The sequence below is a fragment of the Abrus precatorius genome, unplaced genomic scaffold, assembly GCF_003935025.1.
Source record: "Abrus precatorius isolate BTA unplaced genomic scaffold, Abrus_2018 Scaffold2, whole genome shotgun sequence".
NCBI lineage: Eukaryota > Viridiplantae > Streptophyta > Magnoliopsida > Fabales > Fabaceae > Abrus > Abrus precatorius.
In genome coordinates this window covers 34661410-34680400 of record NW_020874362.1, presented here as the reverse complement: position 1 = coordinate 34680400, position 18991 = coordinate 34661410, and the positions used below count along the sequence as shown (strand labels likewise).

At 31.7% G+C, this 18991-nt stretch overlaps 1 protein-coding gene across 4 annotated transcripts; it reads left to right on the top strand.

The window, feature by feature from the left end:
- The first annotated feature begins 771 nt into the window (after positions 1-771).
- Positions 772-17111, top strand: LOC113857644 (anaphase-promoting complex subunit 4). Of its 4 annotated transcripts, XM_027489738.1 has the most exons (21): positions 772-1050; positions 1153-1264; positions 1472-1563; positions 2487-2570; positions 3655-3894; positions 4763-4843; positions 6366-6517; positions 6709-6869; positions 6948-7048; positions 7128-7202; positions 7308-7370; positions 8222-8401; positions 10165-10247; positions 10325-10423; positions 12012-12116; positions 12838-12979; positions 13146-13373; positions 13483-13635; positions 15780-15861; positions 16731-16778; positions 16897-16962. In XM_027489738.1, the coding sequence occupies exons 1-20, from the start codon at positions 982-984 to the stop codon at positions 16748-16750; spliced, it is 2322 nt and encodes a 773-aa protein (XP_027345539.1). In that variant the 5' UTR covers positions 772-981; the 3' UTR covers positions 16751-16778; positions 16897-16962. The 4 variants fall into 4 exon arrangements, with proteins under 4 accessions (XP_027345539.1, XP_027345537.1, XP_027345540.1 ...); XM_027489736.1 differs by lacking the exon at positions 16731-16778 and having other exon boundaries at positions 16897-17111; XM_027489739.1 differs by lacking the exons at positions 3655-3894; positions 16731-16778 and having other exon boundaries at positions 16897-17111.
- Positions 17112-18991: the final 1880 nt, after the last annotated feature.

Below are 18991 nucleotides of genomic sequence, written 5' to 3'. Positions count from 1 at the left end.
CATAGATCATATTATGACAAAACAAATTATAATTTATATATAAATTATACGGTATGTGCTACTTGCCTTTAAACATATCTTGTGCTAAAATTGAAAATGACTAATAATAAACGTAAATTTAGAATAAAGTGATTTATAATTTATAATTTACAAGTAAGTGTGTAATGAATATTGTCATACTAATTACTAAAAATAATATAAAGTTATGATTTACGTTAGCACATGTTTAACCAAACAACTTTATAGGATAAATAATATAATATTGAACAGATTAATAAAATTAAAACATTATACTATTTTTTATTTATTTTTTTATAGACAAAATAATGCTAGTCTATTTAAGATAAGATTATTTATCTCACGAATAAATTAAAAAAAGTCTTTATACTCACTAGAGATTTAAAATATTGAATTAAAAAAGAAAAAAAAACAATAATTATTTTAAAAAACTAAAACTAAGAACTAAAAAAGTATAAGAATATAAAATATATTTAAGTCTAATAAATTATAACAAATAACTTCATATTAAAAATCTTAATTTTAACTGTAAAATCTGAAAATCTCGCATCTATTTTACTCAAAATTGATAAATTTTTCTTTCTTGAAAAAATTTGGTTAGTTCGTCGTTTATATTTATTTAATGACAATTCTATTAGATTTATAATAACTTACTTTGTCGTTTCACCCCTGCATTTCCTTCCCTCCCTCCTCGGCACTTATTCAAACGTAACGCCATTCTCATATCTCAGCTGTAGTTTAGCGTTTTTCTCATATCTCAGTTGTAATCACTTTCTGTCTTTCTTTCTTCCATTCCATCCTTTCATTCTTTTATCTCCCATTCTCGTTTCTTAACCACCTTCACTTCATTGTAACACTGTTTAGGGTTTTGCTTCACTCGCCATTAGCTCTTCGCTTTCACCAATTTTGCCATATCACTCATACATTTTTAATTCTACATCGAGCTCAGTGTTACTGTTAGCTATGGAAACCGATGAATCCTCTCGCGTGCTTCCGTTTCAGCTACAGTTCGATAAACCCCTCGCCTCTCAGGTTTTGTCAAATTCACTTTCCCATATCTGTTGCTGTTTGATTATACATGCTTTTTTGTTTTACATTGCCTATTTGCTTTTATTGTTGAATTTCGAATCATAGATCAAAATTGCGGAGTGGAATCCTGAGAAGGACTTGCTTGCCATGGTTACCGACGACTCTAAGATCTTGCTCCATCGTTTCAATTGGCAACGCTTGTGGACCATAACCCCAGGTCTCTCTCTTTTTTTCTTCAAATACATGTATATTGTACTCGAATGCGCGGTAATGCTGTGTAAATGGTAAAATTTGGAAATGCCTTGAAACAGTTAGTCGCGTGTCGTTCTGGCTTCTAGTTTGGGTTTTGAAGTCATGGTTGTGTATCTGATATTGCTACAACTGCTGTGTCCGGGGTTAATTCGATGTTTTCTTTTTCCTGTAGGAAGATGCATAACCTCTTTGTGTTGGCGCCCTGATGGTAAAGCAATTGCTATTGGGCTCGATGACGGGACGTTGTCACTGCATGATGTTGAAGTGGGTAGTTTTTTTTTTTTTGGTCTAGAACTAATTTTTTTAGTCATTTTTTCTTGATCAGTTTTATTCTACATTTCTAATTATGTGTTAATAAATGTTTTATTTCGTCCTGTACTGTGGGAAATTTTAAAGGAAAAATGTACATTTGGACTTTGGAGCTTCTTAGAGTTCCTAGTCCTAGATTGGTTGCTTACTCTGAGGTATATCAAAGTAAACAAGCTGCTTTATGTTTATTCTCAAATATAATTCTGGTTGCCTTGAACCTCTTGCCATTGTGACATTGTGGGGTATCTATGCTGGCCATAAATATGAATCATAGTCTACTTGTTCAAGATTACTTGGTAACTTTGTTGCATTGGATATGAATATGAATATTGGATACGATATGATATGACACAAAAATAAGATAAATTTTTTCTAAAAATTAAAAAAAATCCCAAAAAAAACTGCGAAATATAGAAAAGATTACACTATTAGTTCAATAACATAAGTATCAAGAAAGTCAAAATCAGCAAGAAGGCGAGATATGCGGTGGATACAAATACAAGTGTATTATACGTGTATTGGACTATCTGTATCGGTGGACACAAATACAGGTGTATCGTACGTGTATTGATAATTAAATTTTTGAAATTTGCTAATCTAACAAGTAAGCAATAGGAGATCTTCTTCAATCTAAGGAAGGAATATCAGTAAATATCCAACATACTTGCACAAGTTTGTTTTTCTGGTTGATATTTTTATTGTTTTTCCTAGGAAGATGAGCTAAAGTCTCAGAACCATGTTTACCTGATATATAAACTGAACATGTTCTTTTGCTAATGGTGTTTTATCTTTCTGTCAATGTTTGCTTAGGGATTATGGTTGATTTCACTTTAATTTTTGTTTGACGTAACTAATTCCTGATATTTTCTATAAGGCAGAATGGAAAGCTATTAAGAAGCTTAAAGTCACATTGTGCTGCCATTATATGTCTCAACTGGGTGGAGGACAGTCAGCTAATTACAGTATACTTTTTCCCTGTCTAATGGCTACTCTTGATATTTAGTTTGATTGATAGATTTTGATTCAGTGGAATGTCTCAAAGATACTTGCTATAAACTAAAATAAGGTTTCTATATGTACCTTGATTTTGCAAAATCCAAGTGATATATGATGCTTAGCCACATGTTAAATTATGGATATCATTTTCTAATATGTAGGTTCAATCCTCACATTCTATAAATGGAAAATAGATGCTCTCACTGGCAAATAGGTGTGGTCGTAAATGTTATATATATACTGAACAAGAAGCTCTCAAGCTCAGCTATCACACCATACATGAAGTGGTTCTGAACTTCTGATAAAATATTATGTACCATAATACCAGTGTTATTCTTTTAAGATGATTCCTGTTGTGTTTGTGTTAACTATTGTAAGTTAGAGTATATTAGAGCAACACTTGTGTAATCCCAGGGTTCTGTTTGTGAGTTAATCTGACAGTTAACCTGGCTGGCATAGTTACTTAGGAAGTTAGCTCAGCTACTAACTTTATGTACCAAAACCTTAGAAGTTAAAATATTCAGTTCAGTTTTTCAGGTACAGAATATTTCAGAGCATAAAATTCTCACATTCTCTCTCTGAATTTTCTTTCCCTTTCTATCATTTTCTTTTTGTCTCTCTGGTACTTGGTTCTTTATAGTATGTGGTGATAATTAAGTTGGAATTGAGTTAAGGATTGGAAGAATGTGTCAAACATGGTAGATTTAAACAAATAAAAGTAAGAGGTAAACAATGTCAAACCTTTTAAAACACCAATTACATTTTCTCCTTGATTAGTAAAAGTTTGGACCAAACTAAAATACCAACACTTTTTTTCTTGAGCAGACAATGTACATAAGTATCATCCCGCATCAATCTTTCATATATTGATCATATAATGCTACTCACCCTCCCCTCTTTCTTTGGGGTTGTGTTTATGTATTTTCTTTTCTTTTTTTTCTTTTTCTTTTGGTGAAGAGGTGGCTTGCAATTGTACCATATTGACTAGGTGCATCTACTGTACTTTTCTTTTCTACTATTTTAATCTTTCCTCCTTAAATTTTCTTCTAGGATGACTATGGTCACACTTCAAAGTATGAAGATAGAACCTCCCGATTCTTTCCTCCTGCTCCAAGAGTTCCTCGAATGCCTGGATTGGTATCTGGGGATAATGGCTTCATGGATGACAGTGAAGATTCATTTCAGGAGCTGTCAAATTCGTCTCACCAACGGTTCAATATCTTATGCAGTGCAGATAAAGATGGAAACATTTGTTTTAGTATATTTGGCATATTCTCTGTAGGGAAAATTGTAAGTTATTGTCTGTCACAGAAATTAGCATTTTTCATTATACAAATTAATTGCTGAGGTGTGACGAGGAATATCATTCTCACCTTTTGGGCTTGTATGAGTTGATATATTACTGTCTCCTTCCGAGCAGTTTGATTTTTATTTTGAAACAGTCTCTGGAGACCTACATGATTGTATTTCAAGATCAGAATGCTTTTAATATTTAATTGAGGTTTAGTTTGCAGCCGTAAGTAATATTTGATAGGCTTGGCTAACTAAAGTAACTATAGATGCTCTCTTAATTTGTTTTCTGATGTAAATGAAGGTAACTATTGTGGTGCTGTTGACTTGATGTAGATCTAAATGCTGTAATATTCCCTTTCTGCTAATATATTTTCCCTTATTGATTAGTGTGCTTAGCATAACTTTTCATTGTGAGAAATTTATAATATTGTTTAGATATTTGGGATTGCTAGATTGGACTGGAAGTGTGGGTGGGGAGAGGGAGGGGTCAAGAAAAATTATTTTATTACTGAGGTTCTAAACAATTGTGATACATTACTCTGACTTATTAAAAACTATGATTATGAAAAGACAACTTCATTGTTTACTTTGGGTATAGTATTAGCTACTACTTAAATTAACTATGAAGATTTTCCTAATAACATAATAATAAATTATCTCTGTTGGTAGATATCATACATTGCATATTGTTGATATTTTTCTGAGAAAACCAATAAAACATTCACAGACAAATACTTGTAAAATAATTTATACTAAACATTAAATTATCCTTGTTTGCTTCTTTATTACCTTTATTTTTCGATTGCTTCTTAATTTCCATTTTTGCTTAATATTAAAACTTCTTATAATTGTTGGTATTTTTCAGAACGTACACAACCTCACTTTTCGGACTAACTGTGATGGTGCAGAAACAACTAACAGAATTTTAAATGCTTCTGTACAGAAGGTAGATTCTCCTATTTTGATTACTGGACTTCATTTGCAGATCCTGTTCCCTTTAGTTGGGGACAGAAGCAGGAAAACCCTAAACTATTGTTTGATGCTTGAAATTAATTAGTTGATTTACTAGCATATGAATGAGTATTTTAAACTGTTGGAAGTATGAGAAGAACAAATTGAAATACAATCAAAGCAGCAGAATGAATTACATCAAGGATGGCAAGTCGTTTTTTTCTTGTTTGAAATTCTGCCAAAAGATTAATGATTAATGAATCAGTGGATCCAATTCTGCGTACACAATCTCTAGGCAGTGTTTGGCCCAGCTTATTTTGGGCTTCACTTCTCCTTAAAAGGAGAAGCTGGACCAAACAGAATTTTAATAAAAGAACCTTTTAAAAGTAACTACTTTTTTTCCATGAAGAAAACTTTGAAAAAAGTAGCTTTTAAAAAAGCCAATTGTTTTTGTTAAAGATACACTTGTCTTCTGTGGTCTTTCTCCTTGTCTTCTGATGTAACTTTTTCACGGAATATTCCAAATTCTCTTCTGCTGTAACGTGAAGGGAAGGTACTGCAAAAGTACTCCGATGATAAAGTCAGCTCTCAGTCTAGAATAATAAATATTATTAAATATTCAAAAGTCAACTATTTATTTGTATCTCTTACTTTTTTTTTATAGACAAGATATTGGGCTAATAGATTTCATGACTCAGCCCTATTCTTAACCTTTTCTGATTACTTGGGTAATTAGCCTTTTTCTTTTTGATTATTGATTATTAATCTTTTAATTAGGCCGAAAGGGTGCGAATACCCTTCATTCTAGTGTCAGGCCGAAGGGGTGTTCAGTTTATCACCGAAATGTCTTATACAGTACACAAGTTTTAGGACCTTTTGGCTTTACTTCTTTTCCTTTATTTCAAATCCCATGATCTAAGAACACACTACCCAATAATTTTCAACATAAAAGTAACTTTAAGCTTAAATAATTATAGAATTATTGAACAGCATTAACTCAAAATTTACCTATAAATTTAAAGCTCTTATTTTTAACTTCAACGTTAAAGTAGCTTTTAAGCTCTAAAAATAGAAAGTCTAGGTCAAGTGCTGTCTTAGACAAGAAGGTAGTGAAAGCGAGTTTCCATGTTCATTACGTGTTGATACATGAAAAAAAAGAGTTGAAACTACAACTTGCATAGGTTAATCAACACCTTTCATGAACTAAATCCTCAAAAGGCTTTTGCTTTAGGTGAAAGCACCTTTCAAACTTGCTGTATAATGCAAGAGCCTTTTGGGCTTGAAGTGTGGTCATAACCCTGCCTATCTTGTGTTGAAACTCCACTTCTTGTTAGAAGAATGAGAGTGCCTGGGATCAAATTCTAGACCACTCAATCACTGAGGCTTTAATACCATACCTTAAAACAACTGTCCAAATTTTTAAGCAGATAGATAAAGGCTAATTAAGAGGTTTTAAATTCTGTTTCTAATGATACACTTATAATTTACTTGTGGAAGCTGATGTTACATGTCACTAGGTTGCATTATCAAAAGATCTTTGTCGTTTGATAGTCATGTGCTCAGGAGACCTTGTTGAAGTTGGTGATGACTTGGAAGAAATTCACATGGCTGGGCAAAATGAGCACGGCCTGCATTGCTTAGCATTGAACACAGCTATATTTTGGAATAGGTAAACATTCTTTGAGAAATGGGATGTTCTACTGATACATTCTTTAAAGATGCCTTATTCTATTTCTTTGTAAAATATAAAACCTTGTGTCCTTGAGACAAATGCAAATGAACTTGACATGGACATGCTTTACAATGGACATTCTGTCTGCTCCTTATTTCTGCAATTTGGTTCCTTTTACCTTTGTATAGGAAAAATGAACTTCATCAGGTAGCTCAACAAGCCTCTAACATTGAGGATTTGACTGAGGTTGTTCGGACATCATTATCAGTTATGAGTAGGCAGTGGTCTGATGCTATGAAAACATTTCAGGAGAAGTTCAGCTCTTTGTCTACTCTGATTATAAATCATGGTAACTGAACAACAGTGATGGAATTTGTTTTTGTTACTATTACCCTTTAATTCATTTGTATCTATCATCCATAACTAGGACTTGATTCCTCACCTCAAGAGGAGTTTCTGAGCCTTTTGGGTGGTGCAAGGACTAGCCCACCAGTTCATCAGTTTCTTGTCAACACTCTTGGTGAAGTGGTATTCATACAGCATTATCTAGTGGTATTCCCCTTCTGTATGAATGTAGTTTTCATTCAGCACGTTTGTTGCTTTACAGGGTGTCAAGCGTATTTCAAAGGTTGTCTGTGGTGCAGGCAAAGAACTTCAACGTATTGTCTTGGACCACCTCCAGGTACAGCATAGTATACTCCCATATACAGCAATATTACTAATAAGATTAAGGAGCGAAGTTTTATTGTTTGAAAGCATATATTTTTAAAATATTCATGTCAGATAGTGCTTGGTGTTGCACTTGCACCCTTTCACAGACTTTTTCCAGATCAATGAAGACTGTGTAAAGGTCTTTTTGCTTTCTTCTATAACTTATCATTGATTCCCATTAGTGGGTTTGGGCTAGGTCGTTGCTTACCTGCCTTGTCTTAACAAACTAGGGATTGAAGACAAGCCTGCTCCTAGCACAATGATTTGGGGCTTCAGAGGTTGTTTCCCTGTGGCCATCTTGAAGTGGCTGAAGTTCAATGCCTTTTAGAAAAATTGAAATTGAAGCAATGGGCCCATTTGTTTAAGATTATTTCCAGAAAAAGGCCCTTTTGAAGAAACAAATTACAAGTTTTTTTTAGTTGTTTAGTTAAGATTGTGAAATAAAATCAGAAGTTGAAAATAGTACGGTTCTAGCTTTTTTTTTGAGAAGCTATTTTGAATAGCTTATAAAAAAAAAGTTGAAATTACCCTTTGAAATAAAATGTGCATTCTATAATTGTAACTAAAGAAAAAATAGCGTCTAGCGTTCTACTTTTTATAAAATCTCTAAAAATAAATTACTTTTTATACATATTTTCAAATGTCAAAACAAAAGGGCCCTATAATTCTGAAGCTAAATTCCAGTTTTGTTGTCACGAAGGAACCTTAATATGATTATCTTATTTTAAAGAAAAGGGTACCTTCAGCTTAATTGAATAACAATGGCAGAGTCTATGACCATGAGGTCAAATCACAAAAGGTGCATGGTAGTTTGTTGTATCAATTGTTAGGAGATATAAAACGTTCATGTGCATTCACTTAATCACCTGAAGTTTTGGTATTCCATTCTTGACATGGTATTAGAATTTTATTTGCTTTTGAATCTACTCAAAATATTTGCTCAAATTTCACGACAACCTTTCATATATGAAAGTTGAAATGTATTTGCAGCCAGCTGTAGAAGTTATTGGATTCAGAATTGGAGAACTAAGAGGGCTTTCAAGATGGCATGCACGCTACCTAGGCATTGGCTTGGATGAGTCACTTATTAACAATGCAACAGAAAAGGCTGGTATGCTACTTGTACAAGTTGAACGATTTATGAGGGTTCTTTCATCTGTTGTGCAGCAGGTGTGCCTATTTTAAGTTTGAAATGAATCTACAGAGTTTAGTTTTATTATTTCTAATTTATGCTCTGTTGCTATCAATATTTATATTTTATAATCGTCTCAGTTTTTAAATTGTTATCAACTATATGCTTTCACGAGAGTTACAATAATAATGCATATTCTGCATATTATAGTTATAAAACTGGACTGGCCAGTTCAACTAGACGTTGGGCAGGTCTCTGGTCCTGACAATCCAGAAAACTAATGAAGCAAAAACACCTGTTCGAAGTCAGTGGCAGAAAACTGGTTCAAACCAGTATTTTAAAAAAATGCTGTTTTTAAAGTTTTTATTCAAACATTTTTTAAATAAATTAAGGCGCATGTATGGGCTTTACATACGATTGATTTTATTTAACAATTAATTATAAAATTTTCATTTTGTAGGAGATGAAATATGATCCCTTTATGCTAATTTAAACTTTTATCTATTTTTTTATTCTGCTATGTTAATTTATTACTGAATATATTATATACTACTTAAAATATATATTTAACTGGTGGACAGTTTGATCATGTTTTGACCAATAAAATGTGAACCAGCCTTTACTGGTTCAATAATTGGTTTGGTTTTAAAAAACATTGCTGTATGTAGTTGAGTGATCACTGTATATTAATCGACTTCTAATAATTAATTAAAAGAAGAAATTTAGATGGAAACTCAGAAAATAATATGGATACGGGAAAACTAAAATTTGATATTTCAGTTAGTCATCAAATCTAAATTTCAGTTAAAACTTACAAGTATATTCTTGCAAAGATTCCAAAATATTCCTAAATTAACCAGGACATGTAAATTGGATTGACTTCCATGTGCCAGTGAAATTGCCAAATTACTTTTGTGAGTTTGTCTTCATAAAGTTAAAAATAACTCTTGGCTTCCCCTTTCCCATTCTACTTTTTATGTGGTCATTTTGATTGTAGGAAGAGCCAAACAGAAGCCCAACGACCCTACAAATAGTCTTTTCTTAAATTGAGAAATCTTAGTAATATGTTTCCTGATAAAAATAAATCCCCAGAAAGTAGGTTATAGTCACAATTGGTTAAACTTCTTTGGTAGTTTGGTATTACAGAAACTTCAAATTTATAAACTGATGATCAAATTTCTAACAGTTAACAATCAATTTTGAACTGATACCTAAACAGACTGTTGTTGGTACACTCATCTGATCCTCATAAATATACTATTATATTTAACATCACCTTAAATTCCACATGATTAAGTTTCTAACTGAAAAACAATTGCTGATATAAAACTATCCAAACAAAATTAAATATGGAATGCATGACCAATGAAAATATTTTGTGTGAATGAATGTCATACTTTTTTGCTTGTGTTTGAATAATTTGTGGGAGGTATTTTATCATACTATAGCTGTTTATTACTTGTTATTTCCATCAGTTAGAAGCAACATTTTTAAGGTGGATGAACACATCTCTAAAATGATGAAAATGTATGCATTATTTAATTTCGTTTGAAGTTGTTTTTAGTTTTTCTACTTTGAATTTGACACCAGTTCTTATGATTCCGCAATGGTTAATGAACATATTATAATGTTTAGGAGGATAGGGCCTAATGATAAGCTTGTGATTGGCTCCTTTTGACATGATGTAAGAAGACATGTATTTGGATTTCACTTGTCTGAGCAAAATACAATGTTCAATGCATTTTTATAATAGCCTATTATGTCAATTTAATTTTTTGGTTTTTAACATTTCTTCAACCAGTATTCAAACTTCTTCAACTGGCTACTAAAGTGTATAAAATTACTCATGTCAGAACCAAGTGACCAGCTTCTACCATATAACAGGTTTGTCTAAACATGCGTAATGTTACGTATGATTATTGAAGGTATTATTTGTCTGATTTTACTTTTGGTTTTGGCAGTGAACTTGTTATTATATTCCTGAAGTTTCTTTATGAAAAAGATCCAGTTAAACAATTGCTGGAAGCATCAGAAACAGAATATGAAGTTGAAATTGATTTGTACGTTTTGTTATTTACTCCTAGATCTTTAATATTTTATCCATACTTATTGTATCACATCATATCCTTGCTTCAATACAGTGTTGGCTGTACCATAGCTTGTACAGATGCCATGAGCTTTGAATGTTATTGATGTTTCACATGTGAAATTTCTATTTTCTAGGACATCAGATATGAATTAAATGGCAAATTTAATAGTTACATCAGGAAGGTCTTTAATCCATATCCTGCTAAGGAGTGATTTTGAACCTCTGCTTCAAAATCATTTTTTTCCTAAAAAAGAAGAAATGTTATTAGAGAAGAGAAAGAAAGTAGCAAAAGAACAGAGGTGAAAAATGGAGTAAGGAAAATGGATATAAAAACCATGCAAAACATGCCTATCTCTGTCTCTGGCAAATAAACCCTCTGAAGAAGTGAAAATGCCATTAGCTGAGTACTGTAAAATGTAAATGTTAAAGAAGCAAAGAAAACTGCCTTATCCCATCGGAGAGACAATCAAAAGAATACTTGAAATAACCAGAAGCACCAAATTACAATGGACACTGCTGACCTCCAAAGGGCTTTCTTATCTTTACTCTCAAAGCATAAAAATAACATATCGAAAATGCATATCTCTCAGCAATCAACATTCACCTAAATTACCAAAGACAAAGTCTATGCTACAAGAATCTAGAGCTGAAAAATGTTTTTAAAAAATGATTAATAATCTACCAATCAGAGGAATTTATTATTCGAATATTAAGAGAAGTTTTGCATGCTTTTGAAACCTGCATGAAATCGTTTCATTCATTTGTATTGATCTTTTTAAGTATAATTTTGCATATGACAGATTTCACCTTAATTGGGGCTTGACAGTCAAAGGGAATTAGCAGGAAAATAACGTCCTTATTTGGAAAGTAAATAATAAAGTTGAAATAAATACTCCTAAGGAGTTTAAAATGCTAATGTTGCAATCCACAGAAGAATGGTGAGCATAGTTTGGCAAACCAAGAACTGATTCTATTTCTGAAGCTTGTCTTTGAGCAAGATATAAGAAAAAAATGGAAATTCAAGCCAATAGAAGTATTCTGGAGAGAATTAAAGTTGTTAATGGGTTGGTGGCTGATAGAACTGGATCAGAAATAGGATGAACTGATGGATTATAATTTTAGAAATTGCTCTAATCAGTATCATGATGATATGAAACCACAAGCGAAGAGTGTTACAATGGAACTCTAATTTGCAGATATTCAAGAGACCTGGCTCTCCTTCCTCACATTTCTATTCCAAATCTGAAACCCCTACACTCTATTGTTTCCCTCCTATTCTTTATATACATTGTCAACAATTTTAACTAACTAAATAACTGTTGATACAGTTGCCAACTTACTGAGAACTAACTGCTGACATTTGAACCAAGTATCAGACAGTGAGATTGGGAAGATCAATGATAAAAAATATTAAAAAGAAATGTACGACTATGAAAGCTGCATGCTCATTGTGATGGAATGTGTTAGGTGGTCTTACATAAAACATTCCCGAAAGTTTCTTTGATAGTTTTTTTTTTTTTTAATGTTAATCTGAATTGCTGATTTTGTTGGATTTTCAGGGAAACAATGCAAAGAGTTAGAGAATTAGTTCTGTTTGGGGGATTTTCAGACACTGAATATCTAAGGAGAACATTGGCTACGGAATTTCAGCAAATGGAATTAAGGTATTCATCTATGGACAAAACTTAGGTGTAGTTCCTTAAATGCTTTTGATGTTCTTTTCTAATCAAAATTAGAGTTTCACCTCAATAAATCTGTGACAATGTTAAATTCAGACCTTTTACTGAGGTTAAAATATAATTTTGATTGAAAAACAGTACCAAAAACGCCTAAGGAACTGCACCTACGTTTTGTCCTTAATCTTTGCCCTTTTATTCCTTCTAATTAGACAAGACCAGATTGTTTCTGTTGGCTTTCCCCTTTCATTGCACTCATCAATCGAATTGACGATGATAATGATTAAATCATTATGACTGAGATTACAAACTTTTTGAGAAAATGTCATAAACAGAACTATTTGTCCTCATTGTGTAAAAAAAATACTAATTTCATAAAGAAAAGAAATATGGAATTATTCAGTTCTATTACCTCTAGAGTGTTGGCTCATGAACTCTGAAGCATTATGGCTTGTTAAATTTATTAGTCTACCTCTTTAGATACTGAGTTTGAATACAAACCATCCTAAAATATCTCAATGGAAAAGATTTATTTTCCTGCTTTAAAATTGATTTACCTCAAGAACCTTCCATTTATCACTCAGCCTCAGCCGAGAAGATAATGAAAGTGAGGTCTTCTAAATTGCAGATATATATATTTTTTTCACATTGTTCAAGACATGTTGCTGGATTCCATTCAGATTTTCACTGTGCGCTCATTTTTTTTCAGCTTTAAAGAGGCTTTTCAAATGCCTTTTACCACAATATCAAGAAAGATACTTTGTGAGGATATACTACCACTGTTTCCTCTTCTGTCTTTGTCAAAAGCATCTTCATCCATGAGAATTCCCACTTCAGTAGCATATTATGAGGTAACTCACAGAATTAACCTTTTTACTAATTTTTAATATTCTAATCTAGGCACTAAGAGACCTTTTTGTGCTTTATATCTCGAGTCATTTGAATTTGATTTCAGTTGGTTTCTAATTCTATTAAAATGCTGCTTTATTTTCTTCATTCTTTGTTTTCTTTCTGTAGGATTCCTCTAGAGCTTCCTTGTCACATTTCACTGGTCAAAATCAGTTTATTGATTACATATCTTTTCAAGTACCTGATGAGTGTTTCTCGGATATTGTAAATTGCATATGCATAGTCAGGGGATTTATGCATGACTCACACTGTCTAAAAAAGGGTTATAGTTCTTTGGAAGCTGTGCTGTTATGTATTCCTGATGATTATCAATGTGTGGATCTGTCTTTGTACAAGGTAACATCTGAGAAAATGAGAAATATTTCAAACATCCTTTCTAGTCCCAATTTTAATGTTAGTAAATCTTAAGATTTATCCTTTTTTTTAAAATATGTTGTTTAAACAGGATAGTCAAATTGTCTTGTTACTAAACAAAGCTTCAATGACGTCAGAAAGTGCTGGAGATGGTTGTATGATGATTGTGCAAGCAAGTGATCTACCATATATCTCTATATCAAGATCTGCTTATACAGATATCTGGAGGTTACAAGAACTGAAGGTAAGTTGTACTATGTCTATTGTTTTCATTGTTGATGGCATAAAATAGTGATCTTAAACATATTCCTGAGGCGCTCTTTGAATTTCATTGCTTCTCTATCATGTCTATTTATATAAGTTCTGGTTCATTGGATTTGAACATATATACTTGAGGCGCTCTTTGAATTTCAAAATACATCTTTCAGACAAAACGTATTCCTATCCTTGCGAGTTATATGCTCCGTATACCTGGAGCCTTTTCTTTTTTTCCTTTCCATTCTTATTATTATCCTGATTGAATATCTCCCCAGAAGCTCAGCCTTTGTTTATGTGCAAACAATAGAGTTTATGCAAAATAGGAAAGGGGATCAGAAGACAAGTAAATCATCTCTAAAAGAGCAAGAAAACATGTAAATATTGTATCAATGTCAGTATACAGCATATAACTCTATGTAGTTGTATGGAAATTACAATTAAGCAAACCTAGTAGGCAATAGAGATACTTCAGAAATCAAGGAGAAAATTTTTGGTGTCCAAGAGAAACAGTTTGTCCTAAGGTAGGAAATTTCCTGTTCTGCATATATTTTCTTTATAGTTCTTTTACTCATCAAAAGACCCAAAAAAGAGAACAAGAAAAACTAAGAGGATATTTAGTTAAAGAAAATATTTTTTGTAGTTTAAAAATATTATATTATTTTCATTTGCTTCTTGTTTCAAAAATTTGTGTAGAAAATTATAAAAATAGAAACAATGTTTTTATAATTTTAGGTATAAATCTCTGAAACTAGGAAGTAAATTGAAAGTATGATGACCTTTTATAATTATTCATGAAAACAAATGACAAAAATAGAAAAGTCCTAAACCTTGGAGATTCTAAGGGCCTGGCTTTTGTTTTTGGAAACGTTTTATATTTTTACTTTTTATTACAAAATTGCTACACTGTTTTCATTCTGTTTTGTAAGATTTGTATATGAAACAGTAAAAATAGAAAAAAAAAAATATTAACAGTGTTTCCTATTCAAATCTTTGAGAACAGGAAATGTAATGAAAACAAAGTGTGATGTTTTGTAATTAAAAGTGAAAACAGAAAACCTTTTCCGAAACCAAACAACAGTCCCTAATATTTTGATCCTCTGATCCTCAGCAGTTCTTTTCATCATTTCTAATACAAACGTTTAAAAATTGGGAACAATGAAAACAACTTGTCTTTGTTGTAATTATTTCTGAAAACAAAATGAAAACAGAAAATGTCTTCTTGAACCAAACGTATCCTAATAATTTAATCCTCAATCATCTCATTATTTTCTTAATTTTCAGTGTCAAGATTCAGTGCGTCCCATAAGTTTGTGTTTTTGCGTGAGCATTTCAAAACTTGATCTTGTAAAATTAATTTTGGTTAAAAGTGAGTTAGAAGTGAATTGATTTTAGAAGAGTAATGCTGTTTGAATAGTTTTTAAGTACAATCAATTTTTAATGAATAAGTACGTGTAGGTATTAATTTTGATTATTTTATTAAAAAGTTTTGAGACATGAAAGGTTTAAAATGTGAAAATGTTCTTGAATTGCAAATAGAAAAACTCTAACGTAAAAGAATTTGTTTCTTTTACAAATTCTTACTTCTACCCAATCCCTAGTTTGAAGAGATAATCACATTTAGGAATTTGTTTACCAAACATCTTGATAAGTTCTCAAGATCACATTTGAGCTCACAAACCAATGTTTGCAGTGCAAATGGGTATCCAAACGTGCTATAAATTGTTATGAATGGTTTCTTATCATTACCACACATTATCTAGTTTACTGCTCTATTTGCTTTCGTGGTGTCAAATAGTTAATAACATCAGAGCCATGTTTAGACGTGTCACATCCATTTAGAACAGCCATGCTAGCAAATTTCACTAATGAGTCTGCTGAGAGAAAGTCAAACAAGTAATCGGCATCAATACGGAATTTCAGATATTTGACAAACAAGATGATAGAAATGTTACAAACCATATTTAGAATCAATCAGTATTTCAAGGACTGCATTTTGTTTATTTTGAAAAAGTATTAAATAGTTTCCATTTCCTTTCCAGCTTGAAATTACCATGAGTTAATTTCAATATTTATGTTCTTCTATTTCCATTCTTTCATTAAAGTCATATTTTTGTAATTATATACACCTAGGATTCTGTCACTTACCTGCACATCCGGGATGAGAAAGCTCGCACCATCCCTCATTCTGTAATTGCTCCCTTGGCAGTTAGTGGTGAGTTCTGACTCTCTTGCTAAAACGCATAGTAACTTTTAAAAGATCTTCCTAGCAGAAGTTCCTGCGAAATATTAAATTGATAGATCACTTATACCATTTTAATCATAATTATAGACTGATTCTACCTAACCACAGAATATCTGCTTCAAAGTTTAATTACATGCAATGTATTTGATTTATGAACTGATATAATTATGTAGTGTGTTGATCTCTATCTTTTAAGCTAATTAATACATTGGAATAAGAAGGAAAACATTAGGACATGCTATACATTTATTCATATTGTGGATACAAGAATTCCAATTTAGGAAGTCAGTAAAACATGTTTCTGCTTAAATAAAAAATTGGGTTTTGTTAACCTATGTCTCCTTAGGGCTGGGTATAGGCCTCAAAAAGTATTAAGTTTTTATTGAAAAAGAATAAGTTATAAAAGTGTGATAAATGCTTCCTTTTTTGATAAATTTATTATTATTAGTTGCTTAAACGCCACCCTCTGGATTGAGGTTAATGTTTTCCTATAAGTAATCAAATTCTAGAAACACGATTTTATCTAATAGTGTTTGTTAACATTTGCCAATATCAGAGTTACAAAAGTTGAGGTATTAGAATTGGTAATGGATGTAAGATTGGATTACAGATTTAATGTTATATGTAATGATCAATCAAACGGTTTTTCAAAATATATGCTTTTTGAAGTAACAAATTGCGGAACTAAATGATGATAATAATTTTGAATATTCTGTTTTCCTCCTCCTCTAAACGGAATTTTTAGTACTTCTGTAGTATGTACTCTTTCTTCTTTAAAATAAAAGACACTTGGCATGTCTGGTCATTTTTCTCTAATTTATTTATTTTTCCTAAAATAGAAATGAGAAAAAATTACTAAATAGAAAAAGATAATCGTAAGGGAGTAGGTATTAAAGAAGCATTGAAAAATTACTTCCTCCCTTTAAAGATATCCAAGATTCCTTCCTTTGATCCGAGTATAAGCCATTTAACTGGTTAACGGTTGCACTGTACCCTTGATAACAGCATCACGAGGTGTGGCTTGTGTATTTGCGGCAAGAAAGCGTGCTCTGGTCTACATTTTGGAAGAAGATGAAGATGAGGTCTCGGATGCAGAATAATTTCCTTGGTTTATTTTTCCTTTGATAGCAATTTTTGCTCTTGTTTTGGGTTTCAAATATCTTTATAGTCCTTGAAAACATTGTTGTAGCATGTCCATATCCCATATTAGCGTTCATATTCTTGCGGCCAACTATTACTGTACATTTGAAAGCACAAAATTATATTTATTATTATTATTTCTGATAAAAGTAAACAGTCCTGCCCAAAAAAGTTAAGAAAAGATGGAACGAATGAAAGAATCAATAGTACGGGCTTGGTGAGAGTAAAGTATCCGAACATGTATGACTTTCATCCATTATCCATAGATAAACTTTATTCTTTCACATGGGATCATACGATAATGATACACAAAATAAAGGGAGAGAACCCAAATGCAACATATACTCCTAGTTTATATTTTGGCTTACATACTCCTATAGCATTGTGTGATAATTGGCCAATTTCTTTAGAGGTAACAAGTTGCTATTATTGTATTTTTTTTCATCCACTATTTTTTTCAATCTTTTAACTTCCGTTCTTCTGTACAGAACATGGCCCTGAAATAATTCCATATTTTGTCAATAATTGTAAATCGCAGTCATGCCTGCAGAACGGCTAGCTGCCACCATTAACATTCCAAAAGCAGAGTTTTCTCGTGAACCGGAATTGCATAATTCCAATTCAAAATGGTAATAATTTATTAATGTGCCTTGATTTACAGGCTTTTTTTATTTAAATAATGCTTTTTTTAAAAATAATTTCTTAAAATAGGTATATTTTAAAACTAATTCCCTGGTGCTTTTTTTTGTCAACTCAATAACAGTATTGTATATGCATAAATAATAGTAAATTTTTATTATTATTTTAATAGAGTATCGTTCAAATATTACCGATACTATACTAAAAATTGACACTTTCAAAATAGCATGAGTATTGAATAAAATGAAACGATAATATATTTTTATTATTATTTTAATACATTATCATCGTTCGATACTCATATTTTTTTAATCAATTTTAATATTATCGTCACAAATTAATCGATATTTTTTTTTATTATTTTAAAATTCTATGGCTTCAAAATTTTCGATACTCATATTTTTTATATTTTTTATGTGATTGATGTTCATGATGTTAACGAGGAACTGCATCCATTGTCGTTACAAAATCGCATGCCTAATTTGTGATTCCTCTAGCCTGTTGGACTGTACATATGCTGAGGTTGTCAATTTGAAGATTACCCCTGCTCTGATGCATGCACAATCGAGTCAATTTAAAGGATCTACGTTGGAATTTAAAACTGAACAAGCTTGATGGTTCCACCAAAAGTTATGCTTACTTATAGGCCATGTTATTTTTATATGGTTTCAAATATCAATTTTTCTAGCGAGTACCAAAGGCACATGTTAAGAAATCAATAAATAATAAGATTTTATTGAAAATGGTGTCATTTAATATTAATTGTGCATTTGATCTTGTAATTTTTAATAAAAATATTATATATAAGTTTTTATTTTGTGTTCTTAGACACGTTAGAAAAACCGTTAAAATATTTTAGATTTGTCGATGGGTTTCAGAATCCACATCTCGTATTGTCCAATATTTTCCCAGCATTTTGCCCCAAACTTTTGGTTTTGAATCACATTGAGAATATCACCTTAGTTTCCCCAGTATTAATAAACTTTTCTAATGGTTAGCTATATGGTCATTCACTTATTTACTTGATAATTTTCATCCGGCTATTCTATGACAGGATACAGTATTTGACCCAGTTTCTCTGACTTGCGGCCACATATTCTGCTATACCTGCGCTTGCTCAGCAGCATAGTAACTATTGTTGATGGACTTAAGGCTGCGGATCCTAAAGCAAAATGCCCTCTATGCCGACAGGTAAGCTACCGGATATAGCAAGCATTAAGCTCTCCTACAATTACATTATTTTCAACGGGAATGTACAAAGGGGAGATGTTCGTTCTGATTACATAAATAACTTCTATTAATTGAAACATATGACACATGT

Coding starts and splice junctions, on each gene's coding strand:
- LOC113857644 (XM_027489736.1), top strand. CDS start 982: ATGGAAACCGATGAATCCTCTCGCGTGCTTCCGTTTCAGCTACAGTTC. Junction 4,844..6,365: donor TAAATGCTTCTGTACAGAAG/GTAGATTCTCCT, acceptor ACATGTCACTAG/GTTGCATTATCAAAAGATCT. Junction 10,248..10,324: donor CAGCTTCTACCATATAACAG/GTTTGTCTAAAC, acceptor TGGTTTTGGCAG/TGAACTTGTTATTATATTCC.